The sequence below is a fragment of the Pelodiscus sinensis genome, chromosome 2, assembly GCF_052426305.1.
Source record: "Pelodiscus sinensis isolate ZL-2025 chromosome 2, ASM5242630v1, whole genome shotgun sequence".
In the NCBI taxonomy this organism is placed as follows: domain Eukaryota; kingdom Metazoa; phylum Chordata; order Testudines; family Trionychidae; genus Pelodiscus; species Pelodiscus sinensis.
In genome coordinates this window covers 5,012,058-5,036,441 of record NC_143053.1, presented here as the reverse complement: position 1 = coordinate 5,036,441, position 24,384 = coordinate 5,012,058, and the positions used below count along the sequence as shown (strand labels likewise).

The following is a 24,384-nucleotide window of genomic DNA, read 5'->3' as shown; positions in this document are numbered from 1 at the left end:
TGAGGTGGCTAGTCCATGCTGCCTCGACTCCATTGCTGCTGCTGTTGTCGCTAGCCCAAAAGTAGCGTGACTATGCCTGTGTGTGGTGATCGTCCCACCTGACTGCAGCGTAGCCAGGCCCTCGTATTTCTGATCTTGGCGTACATAGCTAGGACACCTTTTTTAAATTTTCATGCCTGCTTGAAGAAGCAACTTAGAAATTGAGACCCAGGCCGCAGTTCTGGGTGTGGTATAAACACTAGGGCTGGGCCACAGATTCAACATTTTTCCAGCATTTGTTGGTAACTTTGTAGGCTGCCCTTGCCCTGCGTTTGGATCCATTAGCACATTGAATCTAGTGTAATTAAAAGCATGCTCTCTTCCCCCCCCCCCCCAAACTATAGGAGTCCTGTAAATCCAGGAGCTGCTGCAGACAAGCTGTCTAGATTCTCTTACCTGCTTAGGAGTTTCCAGCTGTTTATGGAGGAGTCTTGCTTCGACTCTCCCACTGAGCTTGCGTACCCCTGCTTGTATCCCATAGCTGTGTCTGATGCCGACCTCGCAGAGCACGAAAAGGCCTTTGTCCAGCTCCACGTCACTGTGCCAGAGGGACCGTCGCTTCGTCTTGTGCTGCAAGACCAGGAGGAGCGAAGGAAGCTGGGTAACTATCCTTCCTTGGCACAGCGAACCTTGTCCGGCATTGGCCAGGAAACCATCTTTGATGCCCACAAAGTCTCCTCTAATGCCGTTACTTTCCTCGGTGTGGGCAGCACCCACGAGGGGCTGGTGAAGGGGTACAGAGAAACCATATTCAACACCCGTCTCACCCCGGCTCTGCCTCTTCTGGGTTGGTGTTTTGAAGGGGGCTTCTTTTGAAAAGCTGTGACGGGAACATGCCTGATATCTCCCTCTTCGTAGTCAAACTTTTAACTACCAATCACACACCAGCGAGCTGTGGGGGTTATTTATTAGGCAAGTTGCCGTGGAGGGTTATTGCGTCATTTCTCAACACCTCAAATTAGGTGAGACCGGGGCAAGAGAAATGCGTGGACTCTCACCCTTTTCCTTGAACGAAGTCTATGGACTGAATGCAGTAGAAATTAAGCTGTTAAACAAAACCAAGAAGTTTGTAGCTTTAAACTTTCTGGTTGCAAAGACCCTTTCAAATGTGCCTGAATGTAGTTCTGTCTTCTAAGCCTGCAGACCGCTCTAGTGCCTCAGGGCAGTATGACCATGAAAAGAACTCTGTCGCTTTAACTCTTCTGCTTGGAAATTCTATGACCAAAGCAGACACTACGGCTGCTTTCAGGGGAATGGTAACAGACCGCTGCCCACCCAAGTTCCCCAGTGACTGTGTGTGTGGGAAGAGAGCATCTTGTGGGATCTACAGTTTTTCTCTTGACGCTGTGTTAAATCTACTTATTTTGTCCACCAGAGAAGTTTTTCTAACTGCCAGTGCTGGAAGTGCCCCAGGATCAGTGCGCCAAGCCAGGCTCTTTCTAGCTTGCGTACAGTTCACAATAAAAGTTCTGTAGTTGGAGCTTAGTTACAAATCCTGCTGGTGATGCAGGAGCCAGAATGGAATCCAGCTCTCTAATATTTAGCGAGGCTGACTCTCGGAAACTAACTGGAGGCAAAAGCAGGAACATTTACTTCAGACTAAGGATGTTAACTAGCGGTTAATTGACTAGTTAAGTAATCGATGGAAATTCCATCGACTAGTTGAAAGGCACTTGACGTTCCTCCTTTGAAAATGTACAAGAGCCCCAGCTGGGGCTCTTGTACATTTCAAAGGAGGAATGTGGAATTCTGCGTGCAGCCCAGGGCCAGCGGGAAGTCCCGCTGACTCTGGGCTGCACGGGGGTTCCTGCTTTGAAATGTACAAGAGTCCCCAGCTGACCTCAGCTCCAAAGTGGCGTTTCAAACAGCAGCGCAGTATGGAGCACAGGGTCAGTGGGGAACTGAGTCCCCTGCTGACCCCGGGCTCCATGCTGCACTGCTGCTTTGAAATGCCATTTTGGAGCTGAGGTCAGCTGGGGACTCCCCAGCTGATCCTGGGCTCCAGTGCAGAATCTCACCCTGGACTCCACGCATACCGTGCCACACAGCTGAGCCTGGGCTCAACTGCAGCACTGCCACTTCCAAATATCCCCTCTTCCCGCCCCCTCCCTCCCTTTGCTGCCTCTATCTGATAGGCAGCAAGGGGCGGGGGGGATCGACTAGTCTTTCACATCCCTACTTCAGACGTTGACATCAGCAGTTCCCACTCTGAATACATCCCAGCAAAAGCTCTGTGTGTAGGTGCTTTTCAGAATTGGACTCACTTAGTGGCCTGATGAGCTGAATTAATTGGACTTCTTTCACGGGATGAGTGTCACATTCAGCTGGGAGTTGGATCCCAAAGCTTGAGCTGGAGGGGTCTTAGGATTAGGCTTTGAAGCCTTAGACTTGACTTTACGTTTACTGGTAAATGTTGGGAACCATGGATTTCATAGTACGCTCACAATGATGACTGTTCCCATCAGTAAGGATCACAGTTTACAGCCAGGCAAAGTAAGAAATGTGCTGCTTGAACACTCATTAGCGTTTAGGGATATTTGTTTTGACGTGATTCTGACAGTGTGCTTTCAGTGGCATACAAAGCTTTAACTTTAAAAAGTAGCTTAAAACAGGATGCTGGTAAATACTGGGTTAAACTGGGGAAAAATAAAGTAATCCTTAACCTCCTTGTTAGATTATAATACCATTTTATTTCCCACTTCCAGCCCTTCCCAGCTGCAGAGCTTTTCCCTCACTCTTATGGTTAGCTCTCTGGGGTTTAAGCAGTGCGTATCCTGCCCAAACACCTTCCCAGTAGCTGTCACTCACCCGCAGCGCATTCGCTGCCTGGCTGAGGGACATCCCACAGAAGTGTGCTTATCACAATCGCTGCCAGGGCCACAAAAGACTGGGACATTTGCTCGCGACTTCTCACAGAGAAACCACTGTCCCACTTCAGACCCCAGCTCAGACATTTCCCCTCCGGGCCCCTCTCACTCGGTTCATCTACCAACCTCTGTTCAGTGTCCTTCCAAAAGAGTTGCCTCTCTGCTCTGATGCAGAGATATTGGCTACCTCCCTTCTGAGATGCCTCCTGCCAGCGCTCCAGCCCCGTGCGGTTGGTTGCTGTGACCTCCTGGGATAGGGAGCACATTCCCAGGTTCCTCCGGAGTGCCTCATACCTGCACTGGTGAGTGTTCCCCCGTACTTTTCACACACATGTGCAGAATAAATTGTCATGTGCACTGATACAGATGGGCGGCTGTGCAGTTGAGGGGAATCAGGCACCAGCCAACAGTCTATACAGGCAGACTTACAGTCCTCGGCACCATCTCTCCATGCTAGAGACACAAGACCTCTGAAACCAGTGCCACCCAGGCCAATTTCAGGCATTGTGGCACTGAGAAAACCACAAGCAGCCACATCTCTGCTAGCTCCGATTTCTGGTCCAGCACTGAGCAAGTCTTCAGCCCCATCTGCTGGTTCCTCAGGAGAATGCACCCCCTCCAGCATGGATACATGCGCTGGTGCTCTGCCCTTCTCCCCAGGAGTCTGGATACCACCTCCAAGGCCTGTTTGTCTCCAACGAGCTTGAGTCCCCACACCTTAGATGTGACTTATCACTACTGCCATCCTCATTGCCAGAACAGAGGACAGCACCTTCCTTCCCTAGCGACATGGAAGAGGAGGGCAAGGAATATTCAGTCGCAGTCTCACGAGGCCTCTTCTACACGTCACGTGCAATCCACCACTGGACCAGGGTCCTGGTATGGACCTCTGTAGATGCAAGTCCCTCCGCACTGGCCATACTGAGACCCTTGGGTCCTGTCACAGTTGGGGAACCCTTCCAGGGACCAGAGCCAAAGACCTTCACCTTCGCCGCCTTCATCTGTCGCTTGCCCACTGCAGGCTAACCCATACCGGAGGAGGAGGAAGCAGCAGCAGCAGGAGGAAATCCCACGGCTACTCCACTTAGTCTCATCAGGAGAAGATGGGGAATATCCTGCCTCCACCTCCAGCAGCTGATGACTTCAGACACTTCACAAGCCTGCAAATAGCACCTGAGACAGTCTTCAGCCCTGCAGTCAAAGCAGATAATGCAGTTACTGATGGCCTGGGAGTGGGGGCCTGCAATGAATTACATGGAAAGGCAGTTATGTTAACACAAGATTGCTGGAGTAACGTGCACAATGATGCAGCGAGAGCTAACTGGAGAATTAGGGGAAACCAGTTCATGTATGAGTGGCCTGTAGCTGATGGGATGGTTTGGGTTAAGAAATAAAACAGGAAAGTACTATGTTGCACTGGTAAGACAAACCCCATCAATAGGAAATGAGCTGTTAGGGTTATGTGAAGAGCTACCTGACAGTGAGAGAAAGCCGCAAAGTATGAGAAGTGATTTGGACCGAGAATTGGAGATCCTTTGGTTGTGTGTGGATGTGCATCACGATGGCTAAATCTCCTTTAGACAAGATCTTATGCCAGGTGCTGTGATGAAATGTCTGTAGATTTATGGAAGTATTTTTGTAATCCTCAGCCTGGAGCCAGGTTCAAACAATTCCAAGGATCTGTAAAATCCCCAATGCCAGGTGATATATAATGGAATAATCCCAGAACCTGCCTGGAGTCTCATGTTAAAAATTGAGTACATTATTTTAGGACTGAGTGTGATCATGAGGGGCAGAACTTGAAGATCAAGAAACTTCCTGACTGCCAAAGAAATTGATCGGTCAGTTGAAACCAGCTGCTGTGGCACTAGACACGCTCGAAAGTAACACCTCAACCATTGCTGTTGCATGCATAGCGTGGATCTAAATGAAGATATTCCACCGTTCAGAGTAAAAGTACAAAAGCAATTTTGTGAGGCAGTTAGTCCTGTAGGGAGAGGCCAACCTCCTTCTCCTGAAATACATAGGAAAGAAATGGTCAGCTGAATGCGACTTCTCAAGGCAGTAGTTGTTCAGCAAATTCCAACTTCCTTATACTTCTATAAATATGACAGAAGTTTCATTTTCAAAATCAGTGTTTCCATCTACTACAGTGGTTCCCAACCTTTTCCAGATGGGGACCCATTTTGACAATTAAGGAAGACTTGGTGATCCAAGGCAATTCAAAAACAGGGGGGAGGGAGAGCAGAGCCAACTGGGGAGACACTTAGCAACCCTTTTGAAATGTAATGGCGACCCATATTGGGGTCCCAACCCAGAGGTTGGGAAACCCTGATCTACTATCAAGGAAAAAGTTTCCTCTGCAATAGGGTTTAAAAAACTCCTGAAGATTCCATCTGATTTTCTAGACCTTGTGGTGCGGTTGCATCCGTGACCAGCAAGTTCAGCAACTGCAGGAAAAAACCTTTCAAATGCTGGATTGCAGTTCAGCAATAGGCTGCATCCATAGCAAGAGACCGAGTTTGGTGCCGCAGAACGCTGCATAGCCAAATGGAGCTAGTCTGCGACTTGGCATGCTCTGATCGCTGAAGCCCTACAGCTCTGCGTTATTGTTTTCTTGTAATCAAACGTGTTTGACGTTTGTTTATTTAATATTGAAAACTGAAATATGGTTTGTGACTTGTAGAACTTCCCTGAGGAAAATACCAAAACGCAATGTATAGATATTCTGATGTCTGCTGCAGGTTGGACCTGCCTGGTCCGGCACCCTCGGGACTAGGCCTCTTCCAAAAAAGGGCATTTGCCAGATCAGGAGAGGTCCCCTGCCTCCAGCCTCCCAGGACACTCCTCCTCCCTGTGGCTATCTCCTCTCTGGTCCCACTGCCACTGGGCTCCAGCCTGCAGGACTTGGACTTGAGCTGGGGCCCACTGGGGCTCCCTGGGGACAGGGCTCCCCAGCTGCCGTAGCCCCGCTTCTCCCCCGCCTGGCCTGGGATCCCCAGAGACGGGGCTTGTTGGCTGCCTCGCTTCTGCTGCACTCCCCTGGGGATGGGATGGGGCTTGCTGGCTGCCCTGCTGCTGCCCCACCTGGCCAGGACTCCCTGGGGATGGGCCTACCAGCTTGTTCACGCTGCCGGGTACCAGGGCTCTCTGGTCCAGCAACATCCGTGGACCTGCTGGACCATGGATATTGCCAAACCAGAGAATCCTGGATTTAGGAGGCTGAACCTGTAGTATAATTACATCTATTGCTATTACACCCACTGGAGTCTCTTTTTTTTTTATCATACAGTCCTAAATTTAATTGTAGGCTCTGCTTCCTTATGTAACCACAAGTAGTTTTAGGTATTCCAAGTGTAATACAGCATGCATTTATGAAACAATTGTCCAAATAAAAAATGCCTTAAAGTGGGACAAACTAGGTTTTCCCAGGGTGGTAAAAACCAGCTCTGGTAAATACCAGGCCCATCCCTATTAATACTTTAATTGTGTGATCTTTCCCATAACTTCCAGAACTGAAGTTTTAAATCTTTAGAAAATATGCTTAAAATTAAACCCCAGTATCATCCATTGAAAGTATAAAAAGTTCAGCTCTGCCTACATATAGTTCAGGTTCAGAAAGGGACCGTGATCTTTGGAAAGCTATTGAATATGGCTCTTTTCACATCAGGATTTACTTCTAGGATTTACTGAAAGTTTCAAATGCATGGTGACTCCTGGCTTTCAGGTTATGAACCCTATACGAGGGGGTTTCATAGAATCATAGAATAATAGGAATGGAAGGGACCTCGAGAGGTCATCGAGTCCAGCCCCCCGCCCTCAAGGCAGGACCAAGCTCCGTCTACACCATCCCTGACAGATGTCTATCTAACCTGTTCTTAAATATCTCCAGAGAGGGAGATTCCACCACCTCCCATGGCAATTTATTCCAATATTTGACCACCCTGACAGTTAGGAATTTTTTCCTAATGTCCAATCTAAACCTCCCCTGCTGCACTTTAAGCCCATTACTCCTTGTCCTGTCCTCAGAAACCAAGAGGAACAAATTTCCTCCTTCCTCCTTGTGACACCCTTTTAGATATTTGAAAACCGCTATCATGTCCCCCCTTAATCTTCTTTTTTCCAAACTAAACAAGCCCAGTTCATGAAGCCTGGCTTCATAGGTCATGTTCTCTAAACCTTTAATCATTCTTGTCGCTCTTCTCTGTACCCTTTCCAATTTCTCCACATCTTTCTTGAAATGTGGCGCCCAGAACTGGACACAGTACTCCAGCTGAGGCCTAACTAGTGCAGAGTAGAGCGGCAGAATGACTTCACGAGTTTTGCTTACAACACACCTGTTGATACAACCTAGAATCATATTTGCTTTTTTTTGCAACAGCATCACACTGTTGACTCATATTCAACTTGTGGTCCTCTATGACCCCTAGATACCTTTCCGCCATGCTCCTTCCTAGACAGTCGCTTCCCATCTTGTATGTATGGAACTGATTGTTCCTTCCTAAGTGGAGCACTTTGCATTTCTCTTTATTAAACCTCATCCTGTTTACCTCTGACCATTTCTCTAACTTGCTAAGGTCATTTTGAGTTATGTCCCTATCCTCCAAAGAAGTTGCAACCCCACCCAGTTTGGTATCATCTGCAAACTTAATAAGCGTACTCTTTATCCCAATATCTACATCATTGTTTGTGTGTGTATGGAAGCTATGAGACTTATCTCTTGTTCCCTTTGAAGCTAAGATTATCAAAAACCCAAAGAAATGGGCACTTGCTTGTTCAGCTCAGTTTTAGTCTAACAACCCTCCCTGGCACAATTAGGAACATAGAAAGCTTGGGTCATAAGTTCTAGTTTATCATATCTGATTTGACTTTCCTTTTTGGATCACTGTGCACCTCAGGCTTCTATGAATAGAAAGCATTAAAAACAGAGGCAAAGCTCTACTGGTGGTCAATTCATCTTTCGTCTAAGTCTGGATTGTTCCCTACTAGCTGCTTTTGCCTCATTTAGTTCTGAAATATAAACCCTCTTGCTTGGGTATATTGCTATCGTTGTACTATAGGGTGAACCTCTCTAGTCCAGAACTCACTGGTACGGAAATATCCGTGGGCTGGCATGATTTTAGTTAGCCGAATGTCTGCTTTTCATGGGTGTGACCAAGTTTCCTGCGATCACATCAAGTTTGTTTACACCCACCAGTCCTGGATCTCAATTCTCTGTGCTGTTATTTAGCTCTAATTTACCTCTAAGGGTGCGTCTAGACTGGTAAGATTTTGCGCAAAAGTAGCTGCTTTTGTGCAAAAACTTGCCGCCTGTCTATACTGGCTGCGAGTATTTGCGCAAGAACACTGACTTTGTACTGTACAAAATCAGTGTTTCCTGTGCAAATACTCCGATGCTCCTGCTCAGGGATAAGCCCTCTTGCCCAAGTATTCTTGCACAAGAGGGCCAGTGTAGACAGGCATGTTAATTTCTTGCGCAAGAAAGCCTGATGGCTAAAATGGCCATCGGCGCTTTCTTGCGCAAGAGAGCGTCTACACTGGCACGGACGCTTTTGCGCAAAAGATGTCTTTTGTGCGAAAGCATCCGTGCCAGTGTAGACGCTCTTTTGTGCAAATACTTTTAACGGAAAAGCTTTTCTGTTAAAAGTATTTGCACAAAATCATGACAGTGTAGACACAGCCTAAATGTCTTGTCAGAGACCAGTGAGCAGTAGAAGTGTTGGTAATGCTACTAGACAATATTGACCTCCTGTGGTCTGGAAAAATCTCTGGTTTAGAACTGGTTAGATCCCAAGGATGCCGGACTAGAGAAGTTCAACCTTAGTGAGACTGAGAGTCCTTAAGCGTTCCCAACAGGAGGTCACAAACCAGCTATTCCAAGCAGGGTGGAGTTTCCAACCAGGGCAGAGTCTTGTGCTTGCTTTTCATCCCATTTCCTGGACTATCAGGGAGCAAGGGGAAAGTATTTGCTTTCCGTGTATGTCTCTCTCACCTGGATAGTGAAAGGAGGGGGCAGAGGAGTAAATCACCGAATGTAAGTACTTTCCCCTCGCTCCCTGATAGTCCAAGGAACGGGATGAAAAACAAGCCAAGTCCTGGTACATGCAGCTGCTGCCCCCCTCCTTCTCACCCTCCCAAAACAGCGCCCTTGTGTTCCAGATGACCCCTTGCTAAGAGTTAGGGGCCATATCTGCAGCTGGTGTAAGATGGTGCATGGCTCCATCAAGTTCGCTCCCCGCTGGTGTAAATCAACATAGCTCCCATCTGGCTTGAATGCGTTTTTCTCAGAAAAGCTGGCCCTGTTTAATTCTCTCATAAAAAATGGAAAATGAGACACCAGTCTCTGAACATAAGAACGGCCAAAGGTCCATCTAGCCCAGTGTCCTGTCTGCTGACAGTGGCCAGCACCAGGTGCCCCAGAGAGGGTGAACCGAAGACAATGATCAAGCGATTTGTCTCCTGCCATCCCTCTCCAGCCTCTGACAGAGGCCAGGGACACCATTTCTATCCCCTGGCTAATAGCCTTTTATAGACCTAACCTCCATGACATTATCTAGCTTCTCTTTAAACTCTGTTATAGTCCTAGCCTTCACAGCCTCCTCTGGCAAGGAGTTCCACAGGTTGACTACACGCTGTGTGAAGAAGAACTTTCTTTTATTAGTTTTAAACCTGCTACCCATTAACTTCATCTGATGTCCTCTAGTTCTTCTATTTAGGGAACTAACAAATAACTTTTCTTTATTCGCCCTTTCCACACCACTCATGATTTTATAGACCTCTATCATATCCCCCTCAGTCTCCTCTTTTCTAAACTGAAAAACCCCAGTTGTTTTAACCTCTCTTCATATGGGATCCATTCCAAACCCCTAATCATTTTAGTTGCCCTTTTCTGAACCCTTTCTAAGGCCAAAATATCTTTTTTGAGGTGAGGAGACCACATCTGTACACAGTATTCAAGATGTGGGCGTACCATAGTTTTATACAGGGACAGTAAGATATTCTGGGTCTTATTTTCTATCCCTTTCTTAATAATTCCTAGCATCCTATTTGCCTTTTTGACCGCCGCTGCACTCTGTGCGGAAGTTTTCAGAGAACTATCCACGATAACTCCAAGATCTCTTTCCTGATTTGTTATAGCCAAATTAGCACCCATCATGCTGTACTTATAGTTGGAGTTATTTTTCCCCATGTGCATTACTTTACGCTTATCCACATTAAATTTCATTTGCCATTTTGTTGCCCAATCATTCAGTTTGGTGAGATCTTTTTGGAGTCCCTCACAGTCTGCTTCTGTCTTGACTATCCTAAACAGTTAGGTATCATCCACAAACTTTACCACCTCACTGCTTACCCCTTTCTCCAGATCATTTATGGTCCTGTATGTTTCCAGCCTGCAGAGGGTAAAACAGATCCACGGAAAGGTCCCTCTTTCTGTCTCCTCTGTGGCACAGGGGATTAGAACGTCAATGCATTGAGACCAGTGGTTTTCAGCCTGTGTTTCATGGACCACTGTGCATCTGCAGACTGTGCCTAGGACTTCCAAAGGGATCCGGTTCTTTGATCAAAATGTTTTAGGGGTCCACAAATAAGTCTAAAAACCATTGATTTTTTTTTTAGACCCGCTATTTAAGCTATTACAGCGTGTAGTCAGCAGTCAGTACACCATCTTCAGCTAATTAATATTCTGGGCAGAAAAGCCTGCTTAGACAGTTGACTATAGTTCTCAAACATAACATAGTCTCCCTCCACCCCAGAGAACATCCCGTCCCAATGTAACGATTTAATTAGAAAGCAACCTAATTATCTGAGAACCTTTCAGAACATGCATGGGCTTGTGTATTAATTGTCATCATCTGTTGACTAACCCTTTGATCTCCAAATCCAGATAGATCATCCCTGTGTGTTTCTGTACATCATAGGAAAAAGCAAGATGTCCCTCATAGCATTTGCAAAACTAAGTTCCTGCCAGTATTCAAGAATCTAAGTATTTCAAAGGGGCTCTCAATACATGGCCAGTGGTGTGTATTTTTAATGGAGATTGACTGGTTAGATAGGAAATAAAAATTCTTACTTAAATGAACAAGGCCTAAAGATTCTTACCTTGTTAAGATCCTCCAGCACAGATATTCACCTCTGAGAAATGTATGGCACAGAATCTGGTATGTCTGGTTCTGCTCTCTTAATCCAGTGAATTACTCTGGATTTGCACGCGTGTACGCTCCCATCTTGTGTGCTTAAACTGCAGCTATCCTAAAATAGTCGTCAAAAGAGTACAGGTTGAATCTCTCTAATCCAGCACGCTCTGGTCAGACAATATCCATGGCCCAGCATGATTTTAGCTAGCCGAATGTCCACTTATCACAGGTATGGCCAAATTTTCCGCAGTTCCATAAAGCTTGTTCGCAGCCCCAAGTTCTGGCTCTGTGTTTTGTGCTCTCATTTAGCCCTGAATGTCTCAAAAAGCCCAGCATGTAGAATAGTGATAGAAACTTAGCTGTGTTAGTCTGGTGTAGCTGAAACAAGAGACAGGACTATGTAGCACTTTAAAGACTAACAAGATGGTTTATTAGGTGGTGAGCTTTCCTGGGCCAGACCCACTTCCTCAGTGGGTCTGACCCAGGAAAGCTCACCACCTAATAAACCATCTTGTTAGTCTTTAAAGTGCTACATAGTCCTGTTTTTTTGTTTCAAAGAGCCTAGTAAGCAAGGGAGGTGTTGGTAATGCTGCTAGACAACATTGACCTCCTGTGGTTTGGAAAATTCATCACCAGTCAGGTCCTGAGAGTGCTGGACCAGAGAGGTTCAACCTGTATCTATTTTGGTTTATCACCAATCACAGGAAACCTGATTCTTTGCATCTGTATTCGTACAGTCACAGTTTAAGGGCAGACTAGGTTCTTAACTCCCTTCTGAACATCTAAACTCCTTGTCCAAGCTCCTGAAGTCCTCCCAGTTCCTCCTCTAAAGAGCCCAATTCTTGTTTGGCAATAGAAGATCTTAGATGATGCACCCTCAACTATAACCAAACCCCCATTGGGCTGGGCAATAACACTGCGTGTTGGGAGAGGGGGAACCCCCATGCCAGTAAAGAACTAAAGTGAAAATCCAGTGTTAGTGCCCAGGCCCACTGAGCACAGCTACTCCTGTGAGCCACAGAAGTGAAGCTTGCAAGTCCCTGATTGGTGCTACCTCCACTCAGATAAGGAGCATTTTGTGCATGGGTAGATCTGTGCTGCATTGGGGAGCTGTGATCGCTGCCTGTACAGTCCCTGCTGATGTAGCTGCGATTGAGCTAGCTCGCCAGAAGCAGCAGTGACGCTACTGGGTCTGCTTTCTGCTGATCTGCTAGTGGGCTGGAGGGCAGGTGCTGCAACATGAATGATCTGTCCCGTGTCAATAAGGGGTGAGCTGTGGATTTTGTACTTCATAGGCAAGGCTCATCTGAAAAAAGCGATCATGCAGCACGAGGAAGCCATGAGGATCCACAGCCTGTGTAAGATCCTGAGGAAGATGGACATCCTCCAGGAGGTCCTCTCTTTCGCTCACAAGCGCTCGCTGAGCAGATACTCGGAAATCGATCACGAGGAAGACTTCTTCGAAACAGGCGATGCCCCGGACATCCATCGTAAGTGGTGTTCAGGGCAGAGGGAGCACCATGGGCTTTGTTCTGGGTCTCTGATCCTTCGGGCTCCTTCTCTCTTAATGCTGATTATCCCCTCTGGAAGTAAACAGGCATGTGGGCTTGAGGAGCCGTGTCGGGAGAGTTCGTGTCGTTATTAACGTCCTCTGCAGCTCAGAATGTGGTGTGAAACCCAGCCCTTTCCTCCATCCTGTAGGATGAGAGTAGAATTGGCATTTTTGTGGCACTGCTAATCCAAGAAGTTGGGTGCGCTTCATAAACACGAAGCTCCATTTCCTCCCTCTCCCACATCTCACCCCTTAAGTGGTTATGTGAGGTATTTTACGGGGTGTGGGGGGAGGAACTGCAGTGCAAGGGAACAGTGGTCTGCCCAGGATCACATAGTGATCGCACAGGACCACTCAGATCAGCTGGTTAGTTTAATACGTGTTACATGGCAATTTCCTGAATCATTGTTATGGGGTGGGGTACATTGTGGGCCAAGCCATCAGCTGCAGTAAACAGGCACAGCCCCATGGACTGAAATGGAGCTTGACTGACACCAGCTGGGAGCCTGGGCCTGCCATGTTAAATTAAAATGAATGGAGATTGCCTATCTCCTAGAACTGGAAGGGACCTTAAAAGGTCATTGAGTCCAGTCCCCTGCCTTCACAGCAGGACCAAGTACCATCCCTGACAAACTTTTGCCCCAAATGGCCTCCTCAAGGATTGAACTTACAACCCTGGGTTTAGCAGGCCAATGCTCAAACCACTGAGCTATCCCTCCCCTTGAGCAGAGTGGGGCTTTTCTACTGATTATGCTGCTGCTGTCCTGGTGATATTACTCTGTTACCTCAGCCCCTCAGAATTCGAGTCTTTGGCCAGGCCCCCATGGTACAAACGCAGATCAAAGAGGTGCCTGCCCCAAAGAGCTTACAATCTGAGCATAAGGCAAAAAGGAACCAATGGATGCAGTCAGACGCGGGAGTCTAGAGAAACAGCGAGACCGTATTGGTCAGCTGGGTCTGCTTGGCCAGTAGAGCTGTACAGAAGCATCAGCTGCTGGTTCATTTGTGCAACCAAGGAACATCATCTTTATGTGCTTATTTTATTTTATTTTTTCGTTAGCCAAAACCAATCAGAGACCAGAGATAAAATCTCCCAACTTCCCCCAGGTGAAGGTGACCGACATCTTCCATAGACTGGTACGTACGCCGACGAGAGGAAACGGGCTGGTACCTGGGACCTACCCACCCCAGTGCTGTAACTGCTAGGAGCCCAGCCCCTGGGGCACCACTGCGTGTAGCATCTTCTCGAGGCTCTGTGGGTGGGGCTCTGAGCAGCCCCAAGAGCAAGGCCATGTGACTGTGCCGCTCCAGGCAGCCTGTCACGTCTCGTGCGAGCTGAAGGTGCAACATCCAGCCCAGGTAGACGTGTGCTCGCCAGCTTTCAGCCAGTGTGCTAAGAACACAGCTTGGGGGGTGGCACGGGTAAGTTCCTATTGTCCCGAGTGGGGCTGCGATAGGGGCGACTGGCCCGGCCCACCACCCGTGCTGCCGCCGCTCGGCTGCAGTATGAGCTGATCAGAGCTAGCCTGTCTGTTACCCGGCTGGAAATTGACCTCGTGCGCTTGCCTTCCCTTCATCCCTAATAGCAGATCCTAGGAGATTAGGATCGGAAGCGACCTAAGGAGATCATCTTGTCCAAGCCCCTGCTCAAAGCAGGATCCCGCCAGGCCTTTGTCAAGCCAGGCCTTAAAAACCTCTAGAGATGGAGATTCCACCCCCTCCCTAAGGAACCCAGCCCAGTGCTTCCCCACCCGCCTAGGGAAAGAGTTTTTCCTAATATCCAACCTAGACCTCCCCCACTGCAACTTGAGCCCATTGCTCCTTGTTCTGCCATCCGTCACCTGAGAACAGCCTCTCTCCATCCTCTTTGGAGCTGCCCTTCAGGTAGTTGAAGGCTGCTCTCAAATCCCCCCTCAGACTAAGCCAAGTTCAAATCCCTCAGCCTCTCCTCATAAGCCATGTGCCCCAGTCCGCTCATCGTGTTCGTTGCCGTTTGCTGGACTCTGTTTGCCCATGTCCTTTCTGTAAAGGAGCTGGGGGGGGGGGGGGCAGTACTGGATGCAATACTCCAAATGTGGTCTCACGAGAGCCAAATACATCAATCACTTCCCTCGGTCTGCTGGCAATGCTCCTATTAATGCAGCCCAATACGCCATTAGCCTTCTTGGCAACAAGAGCGCCCTGTTGGCTCCTATCCAGCTTGTTGTCCGCTGTTATCTTCAGGGTATGGTCTGCAAAACTGCTACTGAGCCAGTCGCTCTTCAGCCTGTAGCCTGTGTCCTCACTGCACCTCATCAGATTTTTTTTTTTGGACCAATCCTCCAATATGTCTGGATCACTGTGGACCCGATCCCTGCCCTTCAGCGTATCTACCGCTTCCCTATCTTCGTGTCATCCGCAAACTTGCTCCAGGTGCAACCCATCCCTGCATCCAGCTCGTTACTGAGCCCGGCCCCAGGACCTACCTTTGGGGCACTCTGCTTGATACCAGCTGGCAGCTAAACATCGAGCTGTTGAGCACTACCTGCTGAGCCAGGCCATCTAGCCAACTTTCTATCCACCCCTCCATCCAAGCCATACTTCTTTAACTTGCCGGCAAAAATACCGTGGGAATCCTCTGCTCCCATTCCCATAGTACTGCCAGCTGCTCGTGGAGCCGTTTGTGCAGGGTGCCCAGGATGTGTGTGGCACGTAGCTTCGGAGGACTGTAGAGCAGCAGAATACTTCAGGCATCTGCACCCTGGGTAGCTAGATGGCGAGAGCTGAGGAGTCAGGGTGCCCTTAAGGAAGGCCCAATCCTACTCCGGCTAGAGTCAAGGGAAGCTGTGCCGTTAATTGCACTGGAAGCGGGATCTGATTGTAAGGGCACAGAGCTGTCGCTGTGCCCTGCTTCGGACCCACGTGCGCACCCCCTGGGCTGGCGTTCCAGAAAGCAGTGGAAGATGAAAACCACCCTAGCTGGATTGCAGTTCTCCAGCTAAAATCCTGACCTAGAGCCCCCCTTCCCCTCCCCTGCTTTGTTCCCATGGGAGGGAGTTGAAAGTCAGTTCTACGCACCAAGGGGAAGTAGATTTGTGTCTTTGCTTTCTTTTAATTTTGGCTGAAGGTCTGAATCTAGCCCCAGATGCCCTAGAATTTGAGAACATTCCCATCCTTTTTTTGTAAAAGGGGTGCAAATTAGACGTATCGCAGTCGCTAATGAAGCGGGGATTTAAATCTCCCCCTTCCTTAGCATAAAAATGGAGCTTTGCCGGAAAAAAGCGCCAGTCTAGACGCGGATCTTTCGGAAAATAAAGCCTTTTCTGTAAGATCCCTTATCCCTCTTAAAATAGGAGATAAAGGATCTTTTGGAAAAGGCTTTATTTTCCGAAAGATCCGCATCTAGACTGGCGCTTTTTTCCGGCAAAGCTCCATTTTTATGCTAATGAAGGGGGAGATTTAAATCCCCGCTTCATTAGCAATTGCGATACGTCTAATTTGCACCCCTTTTACGAAAAAGAGATGCAATCTAGACGTAGCCCCAGGGTCTGGCAGATGCTCTAGGTGGTTAGATCTTGCCTCCGTCCTCTCAAGAAGCGGGTTGAAAGTTGTGGAATGGGTTGAGTGTCCTTTAGTTAAGCAGTGCCAATCCGAAACTCCTTCCTTGCCTTTTGAATGGCCACAAGTTTGCAGTCACTCTGACGTGTAGTCAGCGTGGATTCTTGGTGGGCACAAACCCGGATTGTCCGCGGAGCACAAATGACCAAGCATGGCTCTTTCTTGGGCAGTGACTCCACGTCCGCGGGAGCGCTGTGAGGCAGGGGACTAGGGCTGGGCTGCAGAGCTCACGGCCGCACTGAAACATGCCGTCGTGTGTCTGTGTGCCCAGGGCCCGCTGTCAGTCTTTTCAGCCAAAAACCAGTGGAGCCCTGCACGGCAAGTCCGCCTGGTCAGAGGAGAACACGGCTTTGGGTTCACGCTCCGAGGGGATTCCCCCGTCCTGATTGCTGCCGTGATCCCAGGCGGCTGCGCGGCGGTAAGTAGCAAACGCGTCCCTCGTCCCCGTCGCACCTTGCAGGAGGCGCGCGTTCGCAGCCGGTTATTAGCACTGCCTCTGACTCAGGGTGCCTGGCATTTCCTAGTGAGATTGTATTCCAGCTGCTTCCCGCTTCCCCATCTTCAACCGCCTGGGCTGATCGTTCCTATGCTGGGGGACAATCTCCAGTTGAATCCCCCACGCCCACCCCTCTTCAGACAAAGTGGTTGAGCTGTTTGAGAACAAGCAGAGGACAAATGCATCGGCTTGCCCACGTAAACAACGTCTGGAAACTATTTTTTTTTTCTTTGGGAAGTTCTAGCGCCTCCGTGCTTTGGAGCAGACCCTTGACATTTGGCAGGGGGTTGGCCTTTGTGTTGGGGTGGGTCTTCATCGTCCTCCTGGAGATCCTCCCAAATCTGCCTGAGTTACAAGTCTTTGGGGGAAAAAATCCCATTTGGCACATGCTCAGCAGTCACTAGACAATCACAGCTGAATTCCCCAAGGATTCTGTCCACACTAAGCATGGGACTTTCCCTGCAGTTGCATTTGCTGGCTACTCTGGGCTGTATTAGGTTCAGAAACCAGAACGGAGAGCAAGGAGACTGACCTGTGCTCAGTGTCGCCCCGGGTAACGTGTCAGCCGTGGGAAGGAGGGCAGCCGCTTGCATCGCAGGCGGAGAGGACTAGAACTGGCTCTTGGGGACTATGTTAGATACCGGAGCAAGGAGCCATGGGGATGGAAAGACGCTTGGACTGGAGGCTGGCATGGTGGGTGGGAGGAGGGACATTGGCAGCTGAGACTGGGAGCTGGGGATGAGACAGATGACTAAGAAGCAGCGTGGGGGAGGAGAAGAGACCGTGCATGTGGAGCCATGGGAAGAACTGAAACTGGGCCAAGAGACATGGGGCTTGCGGTGGGGGCTGGAGATGCTGGGATTGGACAAAGGGCCAGGGAGGGAAGCACAGAACGTGAGTGGGGGATGGCTGGAAGCCGAAGTTGAGGGTGGAGGGGGGGAGATGGAGCAGGGGGGAGGGTGTGAAAGGAATTTGGACTGGCAGGCGGTGAGGAAAAATGGCCCAGATTGTGGGAGAAAATGGCCATAAGGAGTCACACGTGGGCAGAAGAGCTTCTCAAAGGAATAGCCTTTCGTGGGGGCCACATAGGGGGTCCCACAAACAGGTACCAGAGACGTGCCTGTCTCTACTGGATCGTTACTGGTCTGATGTCCTGCGTACTCGCTCCTGGTCTCACCTGGTGCCCGTTGTAGCCAAGGGGCGTCGTCCCATTGGCCTCATTGAGTGCTGGATTGGGCTCTGTGGCCCCAGGCGAGTCAGACCCTTGGGCACGTGCCTCAGCTGCCCGCTGAAGTAGCTGGGAACTACTCAGCTGTGTCCGTGCGTTGCTGGGCCAGACCAAGCCCAGATCTTGCAGCAGCCCCTGCGATGCCTGTGGATCTCCGTTCTGCACCCTGGGGGACTCCTTCGGTACTCTAGGGTTGGGCTGGAACGACCTCTGGGGAGGGAGATGCCGAGGCTCTGACCGTGTGCGTCTGGGGAGCTGTCGTGCTGCTGAGAGATCCCAGGCTCCGCGTGGCCGCATGCACCTCTGTGCTCTCTTGCAGAAAGCTGGGCTAAAGGAAGGCGACTACATCGCTTCAGTGAACGGCGAGGACTGCAGATGGGCCAAGCACGCCGAGGTGGTGCAGCTGCTGCGGAGCGTCGGAGAAGCGGGTGTGGACGTTGGCGTGGTAACCCTGCGGAGTTCCGACGGGCAGAACGTTGTAATTCACCTTCCTGCTTTATCTGAGCCCTCACGAGCCCCTGTGGATCGGCAGAGCTAGGGCCGGCAGCGAGACCCCTGCTGAGGTCAACCCGAGCGGGGTGCTGCTGTGTGTCTCAGGCTACTGCTTCGGGGAGTGGAGGCTGGCAGCGAGGATGCATGGGTCACCAACGGGATCTGCCACAAGGGCATGTCGACACTGCACATTTTAAGCCAACCTGGGTTAGGTCCCGTTACAGCCCCGGCAGTAATTAACATGGAGGCTGTTGACCCCACCCTGCTCTTGGCGGCGGCTCACGTCCTCCCCAGGAGTGCTTATGCAACCACACACCTAGAGTGTGTCACTGTCCCGTGGAGTGGCACTTAGACCGCGCACAGCGAGAGACCAGAGCAAGGGAGCTCGACAGCCTGAGCCAGGAGCCAGCTGACTTTATAGCTCAAGCTGTAGAGATCCCTGCACTAAGCTCCGGAGGTCCTGGGTTCAAATCTGCCCAGTGGTGAAGAAGGGCCACAGGAGGGGAGGGGCTGAGCCCTGTCTCTGCCCCCCTCCTCACTGCCATGAGTGGGCACTGGCCTGGGCTGCTTGGCTGTCTGAGGTGGGATCCTGGGTGCAGGCAGCCCAGGTAGCAGCTCCTCTGGGAGTGGGGAGCCAGTAAGACCGTGTCTGCATCGCCCCAGCTGTGCTGAGATAAGCCCTCTGCCTTTCATGGACGTTATGAGGTGGGTGGGCGTTGAGGACAGGTCCACGCTACCTGGCAATGACAACGTCATTCACGCAATTCCAGCTATGTGACTATCTGGCCTAGGGAGCAGGAGACCAGGACTAAGCACTGACTGCTCCGTCTCCCACAGCCCGGTGGGGGGAAGAGACTATGTGAATGTTGACATACCTGAGGTGGGGTAAATGGGAGAAACTCCCCCAGCAACATCTCTTAGCTCTTGACTCTACCAGAATGAGATGCCTATCAGCAGTCAATTGAGCGGGTCTAGTAAAGACCTGCTAAATGGCCCCCTGGGGGATGGATCACCACAGCGCTGATCTCCCACTAGGCCTAGGCATCCCCTTCCATGGCTGCATTGTGTACGCTGACGTAACTGCATTAACACGAGCTGCTTTGTGTCGACCAGGCGTCAGTGGCCCTGCTGGAGTGCAGAGGGACCTTCCTGGGAGCCGTAACTTCACTCTCCACTGAGTCAGGGTTTGATCACCCCTAGCGCTCAGCTCCCCGTTGGCTTCACGCTTCAGCACATCAGGCCCTGAAGTTTGACTTTCAGCAACATGTTGGGGTTTATTCTCCTGCTACTGTGGTCTCCACAGGCTGGCCTGGAGCCTTCCCGCCGTGCTGTGGAAGATGGAGCTTAATCCTGCTCACCTGCTCCTGAGGCTAGCAGTTGGGAGGATGGGGGGGTGGCAGCTGTTGGGGGATGGGAAAGGGTCGCTGCCCTCCCATGTTCAGCTGCCCTGCCCTGTGGCTCGTGAACTAGTGGCCAGGTGCTTGGATTGCTCAGCATTGAGGCCCTGCTGCTCAGAGGCGTTGGTGGCTGGAGAGCAGGGATTATAAAGCCAAGAGCATTCCCAGGACTCTGAGCGGGACATGGATGATCCCAGGTGTGGGGAAAACCGCATCCTTAAAGTCAAGTGGAGAGTCGGCAGCACCAGCTAGACGCCTGAGCTCTGGGCTGCAAGCCGGGAGCCCTTTGATCTCAGCTCGGTCTCCAAGCTGCTTTGGCAAGCCCTTCAAACGCTCTGGCCCCGATTCTGCTCTTGCGTGCGTGGGAGCACCCCAGGGTGTAAATGGGGGGGAGATCAGAATCGGACTCCGTGCATGTGCCCTCCCCATTCAGTGTGTGTGGGGGGGAACTAGCCCAGACCCCCTGGAACACGGGGGATGGACATTGTGTTTGCACAACACTCAGTGTCCATCTCTGGGTGCGTTCAGCGTTCTCACTGCCCGTGTGTGAGCGGCACTTACCCGCGTGGAAACTGCATGTGCGTTTCTGTTCCTCCCCTCTTGGGGCTCTGCCTTAACGCCCTTCTTTGAATTCTCTTTCTGGCAGGCGGACAGGAAGTCCCTGGCCATGTCCGCGGGGGGCGGGCTGCCGAAGAACAACAAGGAGAACAGCCGCAAGAGCCTCATGAACAGCAAGGGCGCCAGCACCCTGCTGGCCTGGAGCAAGAAGAGCAAGCGCAGCAAGAGCAGCGCTCACAGCCTTCCCTTCGCTGCCGTGGGTGACAACGAGTCCATGTACTGAGCCCTCGGCCTGGCTGGGGGCGGCTCATTCCTGTTAACTCCTGGCACCGCGTGGGAACCGGGGAGAGCGCAGCGGTTCCGTGGCACTGGGAGCTACGCTGGTGTCGTTGCGATTGTTGCTCTAGAGAGGGAGAACTGGTCCTGGGAGCAGGCCCTTTCCTGCCAGACCGGGCTGACGGGTGTAGCGCTCCCGTTGCTGGTAACCAGCCAACTCCCTATCTGAGTTTACGTGTACAAAATCCCCCGCGGAACACTTTGGGGAGGGACTGATTTTTTTTTTTTCTTGCCTCATACTGTAGTACCAAGACAGCCTTCTCTCGGAATCCGTCTGTGCGTGGTAGGAGTTCTGTACCATCTCCCCGCTCTACCGTGTACAAATTCTGGGCATGGGGCTGCCAGCGTAGCCAAGCTGCTCACCACTTAATACGCAAAGCAGAAATGTGTAGACTCCTGCCGGGGAGGGGAGTTTCTGAACTTCATCCGCAAAAGGGCAGGCGGCGAGATGGCTGAGGATTTCTGTGCCAGTGAGCTGCCTGCTGTCAGCCCCCAGGTGCATGCAGAGAGCTCAGGGGCTGGTGGGGGAAGGGGGGGGGAGAAACGAGGAGCGTATTTGCTCCGAACGCTCAAGGGATGTTAAGGTTGCGGAGTGAAGTGCTGAAGAGTCAGGGAATGTCTGTGGTCAAACTGAACACACAACCTTAACTGTGCCCCCTCCTGCACAAGCAGCGTGGTCAGGATCTGAGGCACATGCTTGCATCCTGCTTCGTTTAGTGCGCAGGGTGAGACAGCGCCCGGAAGCTGGCGTGCTGCCTGACTTTCCATGCTCACAGCGGGAGCGTGACTCCAATGACTTTTTTTTTTCCAGACACAGCTACACATGTGCACTCGGTTGTCCTTTCTAGTGCAGATGTTACAGTCTGGGTAGCATAACCCTCGAGCAGCTCAGCTCTCCTTTTGCTCCAGCTCATAGAATCGTAGGACGGGAGGGGACCGTGAGTGATCCTAGTCCAGTCTCCTGCCCTCCCAGCAGGACTAACTGACCCTTTGTGAATGTGGAATGAACGTTTCGCATTGGTAATACAAAGCCCTCAAGTTGTCAGTATTGTGACTAAGGCAAAGGATTAACTAGACCGCCTGACTCCGATCGGAAGCCGCCACCTGCTCTCCAGAGATGTGCCACTCCCGTGCTTTGAGAGCGCGGTCCAGACCCAAGTCACTGAGAGCGGTGTGCAGTTGTAGGGGGTTGGGTTTGACCTGTGCACCCAAAAAACCTATTGCTGTGACTGAGAATTAGGTGCACAGGTAATACTGGCTTGTCCCCTCCCCCCCTTCAGACTTAAATACTGTGCTGAATTGGGGCTGGGTGAGTTACTGCAATGGATACATCGCTGTCAGCTGTTCAGCAGGCCAGGACATACTCTGCATCTCTGTATGACAGGGAAAGATGTAGCCACATAGTCATTGTCCTCCTTTTCCACTAGCCAAAAACCGGTTCCCTAACAACCTTAGGGCCTCCAGCTGTTGCTTCTGTGTGAGATTAACATTCCAAGCAAATAACTTCTCCAAATTATTAAACAACTAGTATTTGCCCTGGTATTAGCAATGCGCACTAGATCCATCACCCCAATTCTGTGCTGCCAGCGTTCTGCATGGTGTGGGTCCTGTCAGTGCTGGAACAATCAGAACAACACAGTGCACGTGATTTGTTTTCAGTCTCCTTTCTGTGGAGACTGTTGAGCTGTCCAGTCTTTGTGAATGTTAGATTTCTGCTGGGAGGTATAAAACACCCCTCAGAGATGGGATTGTATTTTTGTACCAGTCATAGATGGTGTGTCTGTCTCCCTTTTTTTTAAAGTCACGGATACTTCGTAGCAAGAGTCGAATGGAATGCACCGAACACGTATGCCCCCTAGTCGGTGCCCAGTCTGTCTTCTCGTTAGCTTCCTTGGACTGGGATCTCTTTTGTTTCACGCAGCGCAATGCTAATGTGCCAAGCTGTTGGTTCTATTTTATTTTTACAAAAATCCTGTGTTTCACAGAAAATCTCGGCCGGAGAGACACACGTTAGCTGCTAAGAACATAAGAACGGCCAGACTGGGTCAGACCAAAGGTCCATCTAGCCCAGTATCCTGTCTGCTGACAGTGGCCAGCACCAGGTGCCCCAGAGAGGGTGGACCGAAGACAATGATCAAGCGATTTGTCTCCTGCCATCTCTCTCCAGCCTCTGACAAACAGAGGCCAAGGACACCATTTTATCCCCTGGCTAATAGCCTTTTATGGACCTAACCTCCATGAAACTATCTAGCTTTTTTTTTTTTTTTAAACTCTGATATAGTCCTTAAAAAGAGCTAGGTGATAACGCTAGTTTATTTCCACATCTACACAGCAGGCAGTTATTTCAAAATAATGTCTGAATACTCTCAAGGGGGGGGGGGGATGTGGTGTCCTGTAAGTTCCTTGCTGGTTGCTATGCTTGGGCTGTGGGTGACCCCCACTGGCAGCTGTCTGTAATGGGCGCCTTACCGCCCCCGGGCAGTGGCTAAAACCAGTTCTACCAGTTAAGGGAAGAGGCTGGCCAAAGGAAGTGTGTGCTGGGGGCAGGGGCAGTCTTAGGCTGGAATCATGGAGGAGCCAGTCTAAGGAGAGGGCTGGAATCCAGGGGCCTAGGGACCCCATCTCGAGGGGTCTGAGGTATCCTGGCCCAGACTCCTGGAAACACATCACGTCTATGCTGTGCTGTATCCTGGAGAGGCAATAAAACCCCTCTATTCTACCGGCTGGCGGAGTCTGTTCTTGCTGCTATGGGGGTGCAGGATCGGGGGAACCCCAGCTGCACCGTCACAGTGGTGGAGGACTTCTTACTCCGACTCCTGTAACTTTCATTGTACGAGGAGTAGGACGTCGGAAGAGTGCTCTATTTTGAAATGTGCTGTGCAGATACGCCCAGTTTCGAAATAAGCTATTTTGAAATAAGATACTCAATTTGCATCGCTTATTTCGAGGCAAGCCCTGCTGTGTAGACGCACCCTAAGGGACTTGTTGCACCTTCCTCTGAAGCAGCAGGGCCTGACCACTGTCAAGCAGGAACTGCCGTACTGAATCGGATCCATCTACTGCAGTACCCTGGGTAAACTTCCCAGCCACCATGCGATAAACTTAATGGGGAGACGCCATTCTGGGTTTAACTAGAAATCCTAGCTTCAAGCTCAGAAACCGTAGGGATTTTTAAATGTCTTATTTTTGCTGCCATAACTGAGGCCTCTGAGCCAGAGACTGACTTATTTAAAGCAACGTGTCTGTGACTACATGTGGTATTTGTATCGCCAGCTGCGTCGGTTTACAGCACTGGGTTTGTGTGACATGCATTGTGTGTCTTTCTAACGCTGGTGGTTCTGATTTGTATGTGGCTGCTCAACTTTCAATGATTAAAAAGCCTATGAATATGAAAATGGAATGTTCTTAGTGGGCTATATTAGAAAAGAAACAGGTGACCTAGGAGTGGATGGGGTAAAGGGAACCGTTTTATTGTCCACACACGTTAACCTGGGATGCCCAACACATCGTTCCAAGTGGCAACAATTTGGTACCGATTACACCCTTTTATCTATTCTAGTATGTTAATTCACACATCTCTCACTATTTCCCTAAAACCTTATTTGGTATGTTAATATTCATTGTATGGGAGTTAATAAGCAGGTGATGAATATTATTATACTGGCCCCTAACTATTATTTACAGAAT

The 24,384-nt window shown here is 50.3% G+C and overlaps 1 protein-coding gene across 4 annotated transcripts in view; it reads left to right on the top strand.

Annotated features, from left to right (window-relative positions):
- RHPN1 (rhophilin Rho GTPase binding protein 1) overlaps positions 1–24,092 on the top strand; it is a 64,747-nt gene extending 40,655 nt beyond the window's left edge. For 3 of the 4 annotated variants that reach the window (XM_075920002.2, XM_075920003.2, XM_075920004.2), the window contains 6 exons: positions 521–640; positions 12,337–12,531; positions 13,654–13,730; positions 16,462–16,608; positions 18,234–18,392; positions 20,450–24,092. In XM_075920002.2, the coding sequence (XP_075776117.2) occupies positions 521–640; positions 12,337–12,531; positions 13,654–13,730; positions 16,462–16,608; positions 18,234–18,392; positions 20,450–20,644 (893 nt within the window). In that variant the 3' untranslated portion in view covers positions 20,645–24,092. The remainder of the gene's footprint in view (positions 1–520; positions 641–12,336; positions 12,532–13,653; positions 13,731–16,461; positions 16,609–18,233; positions 18,393–20,449) is intronic. The other variant, XM_089776142.1, reaches the window with a different exon arrangement.
- The last annotated feature ends 292 nt before the right edge of the window (positions 24,093–24,384 follow it).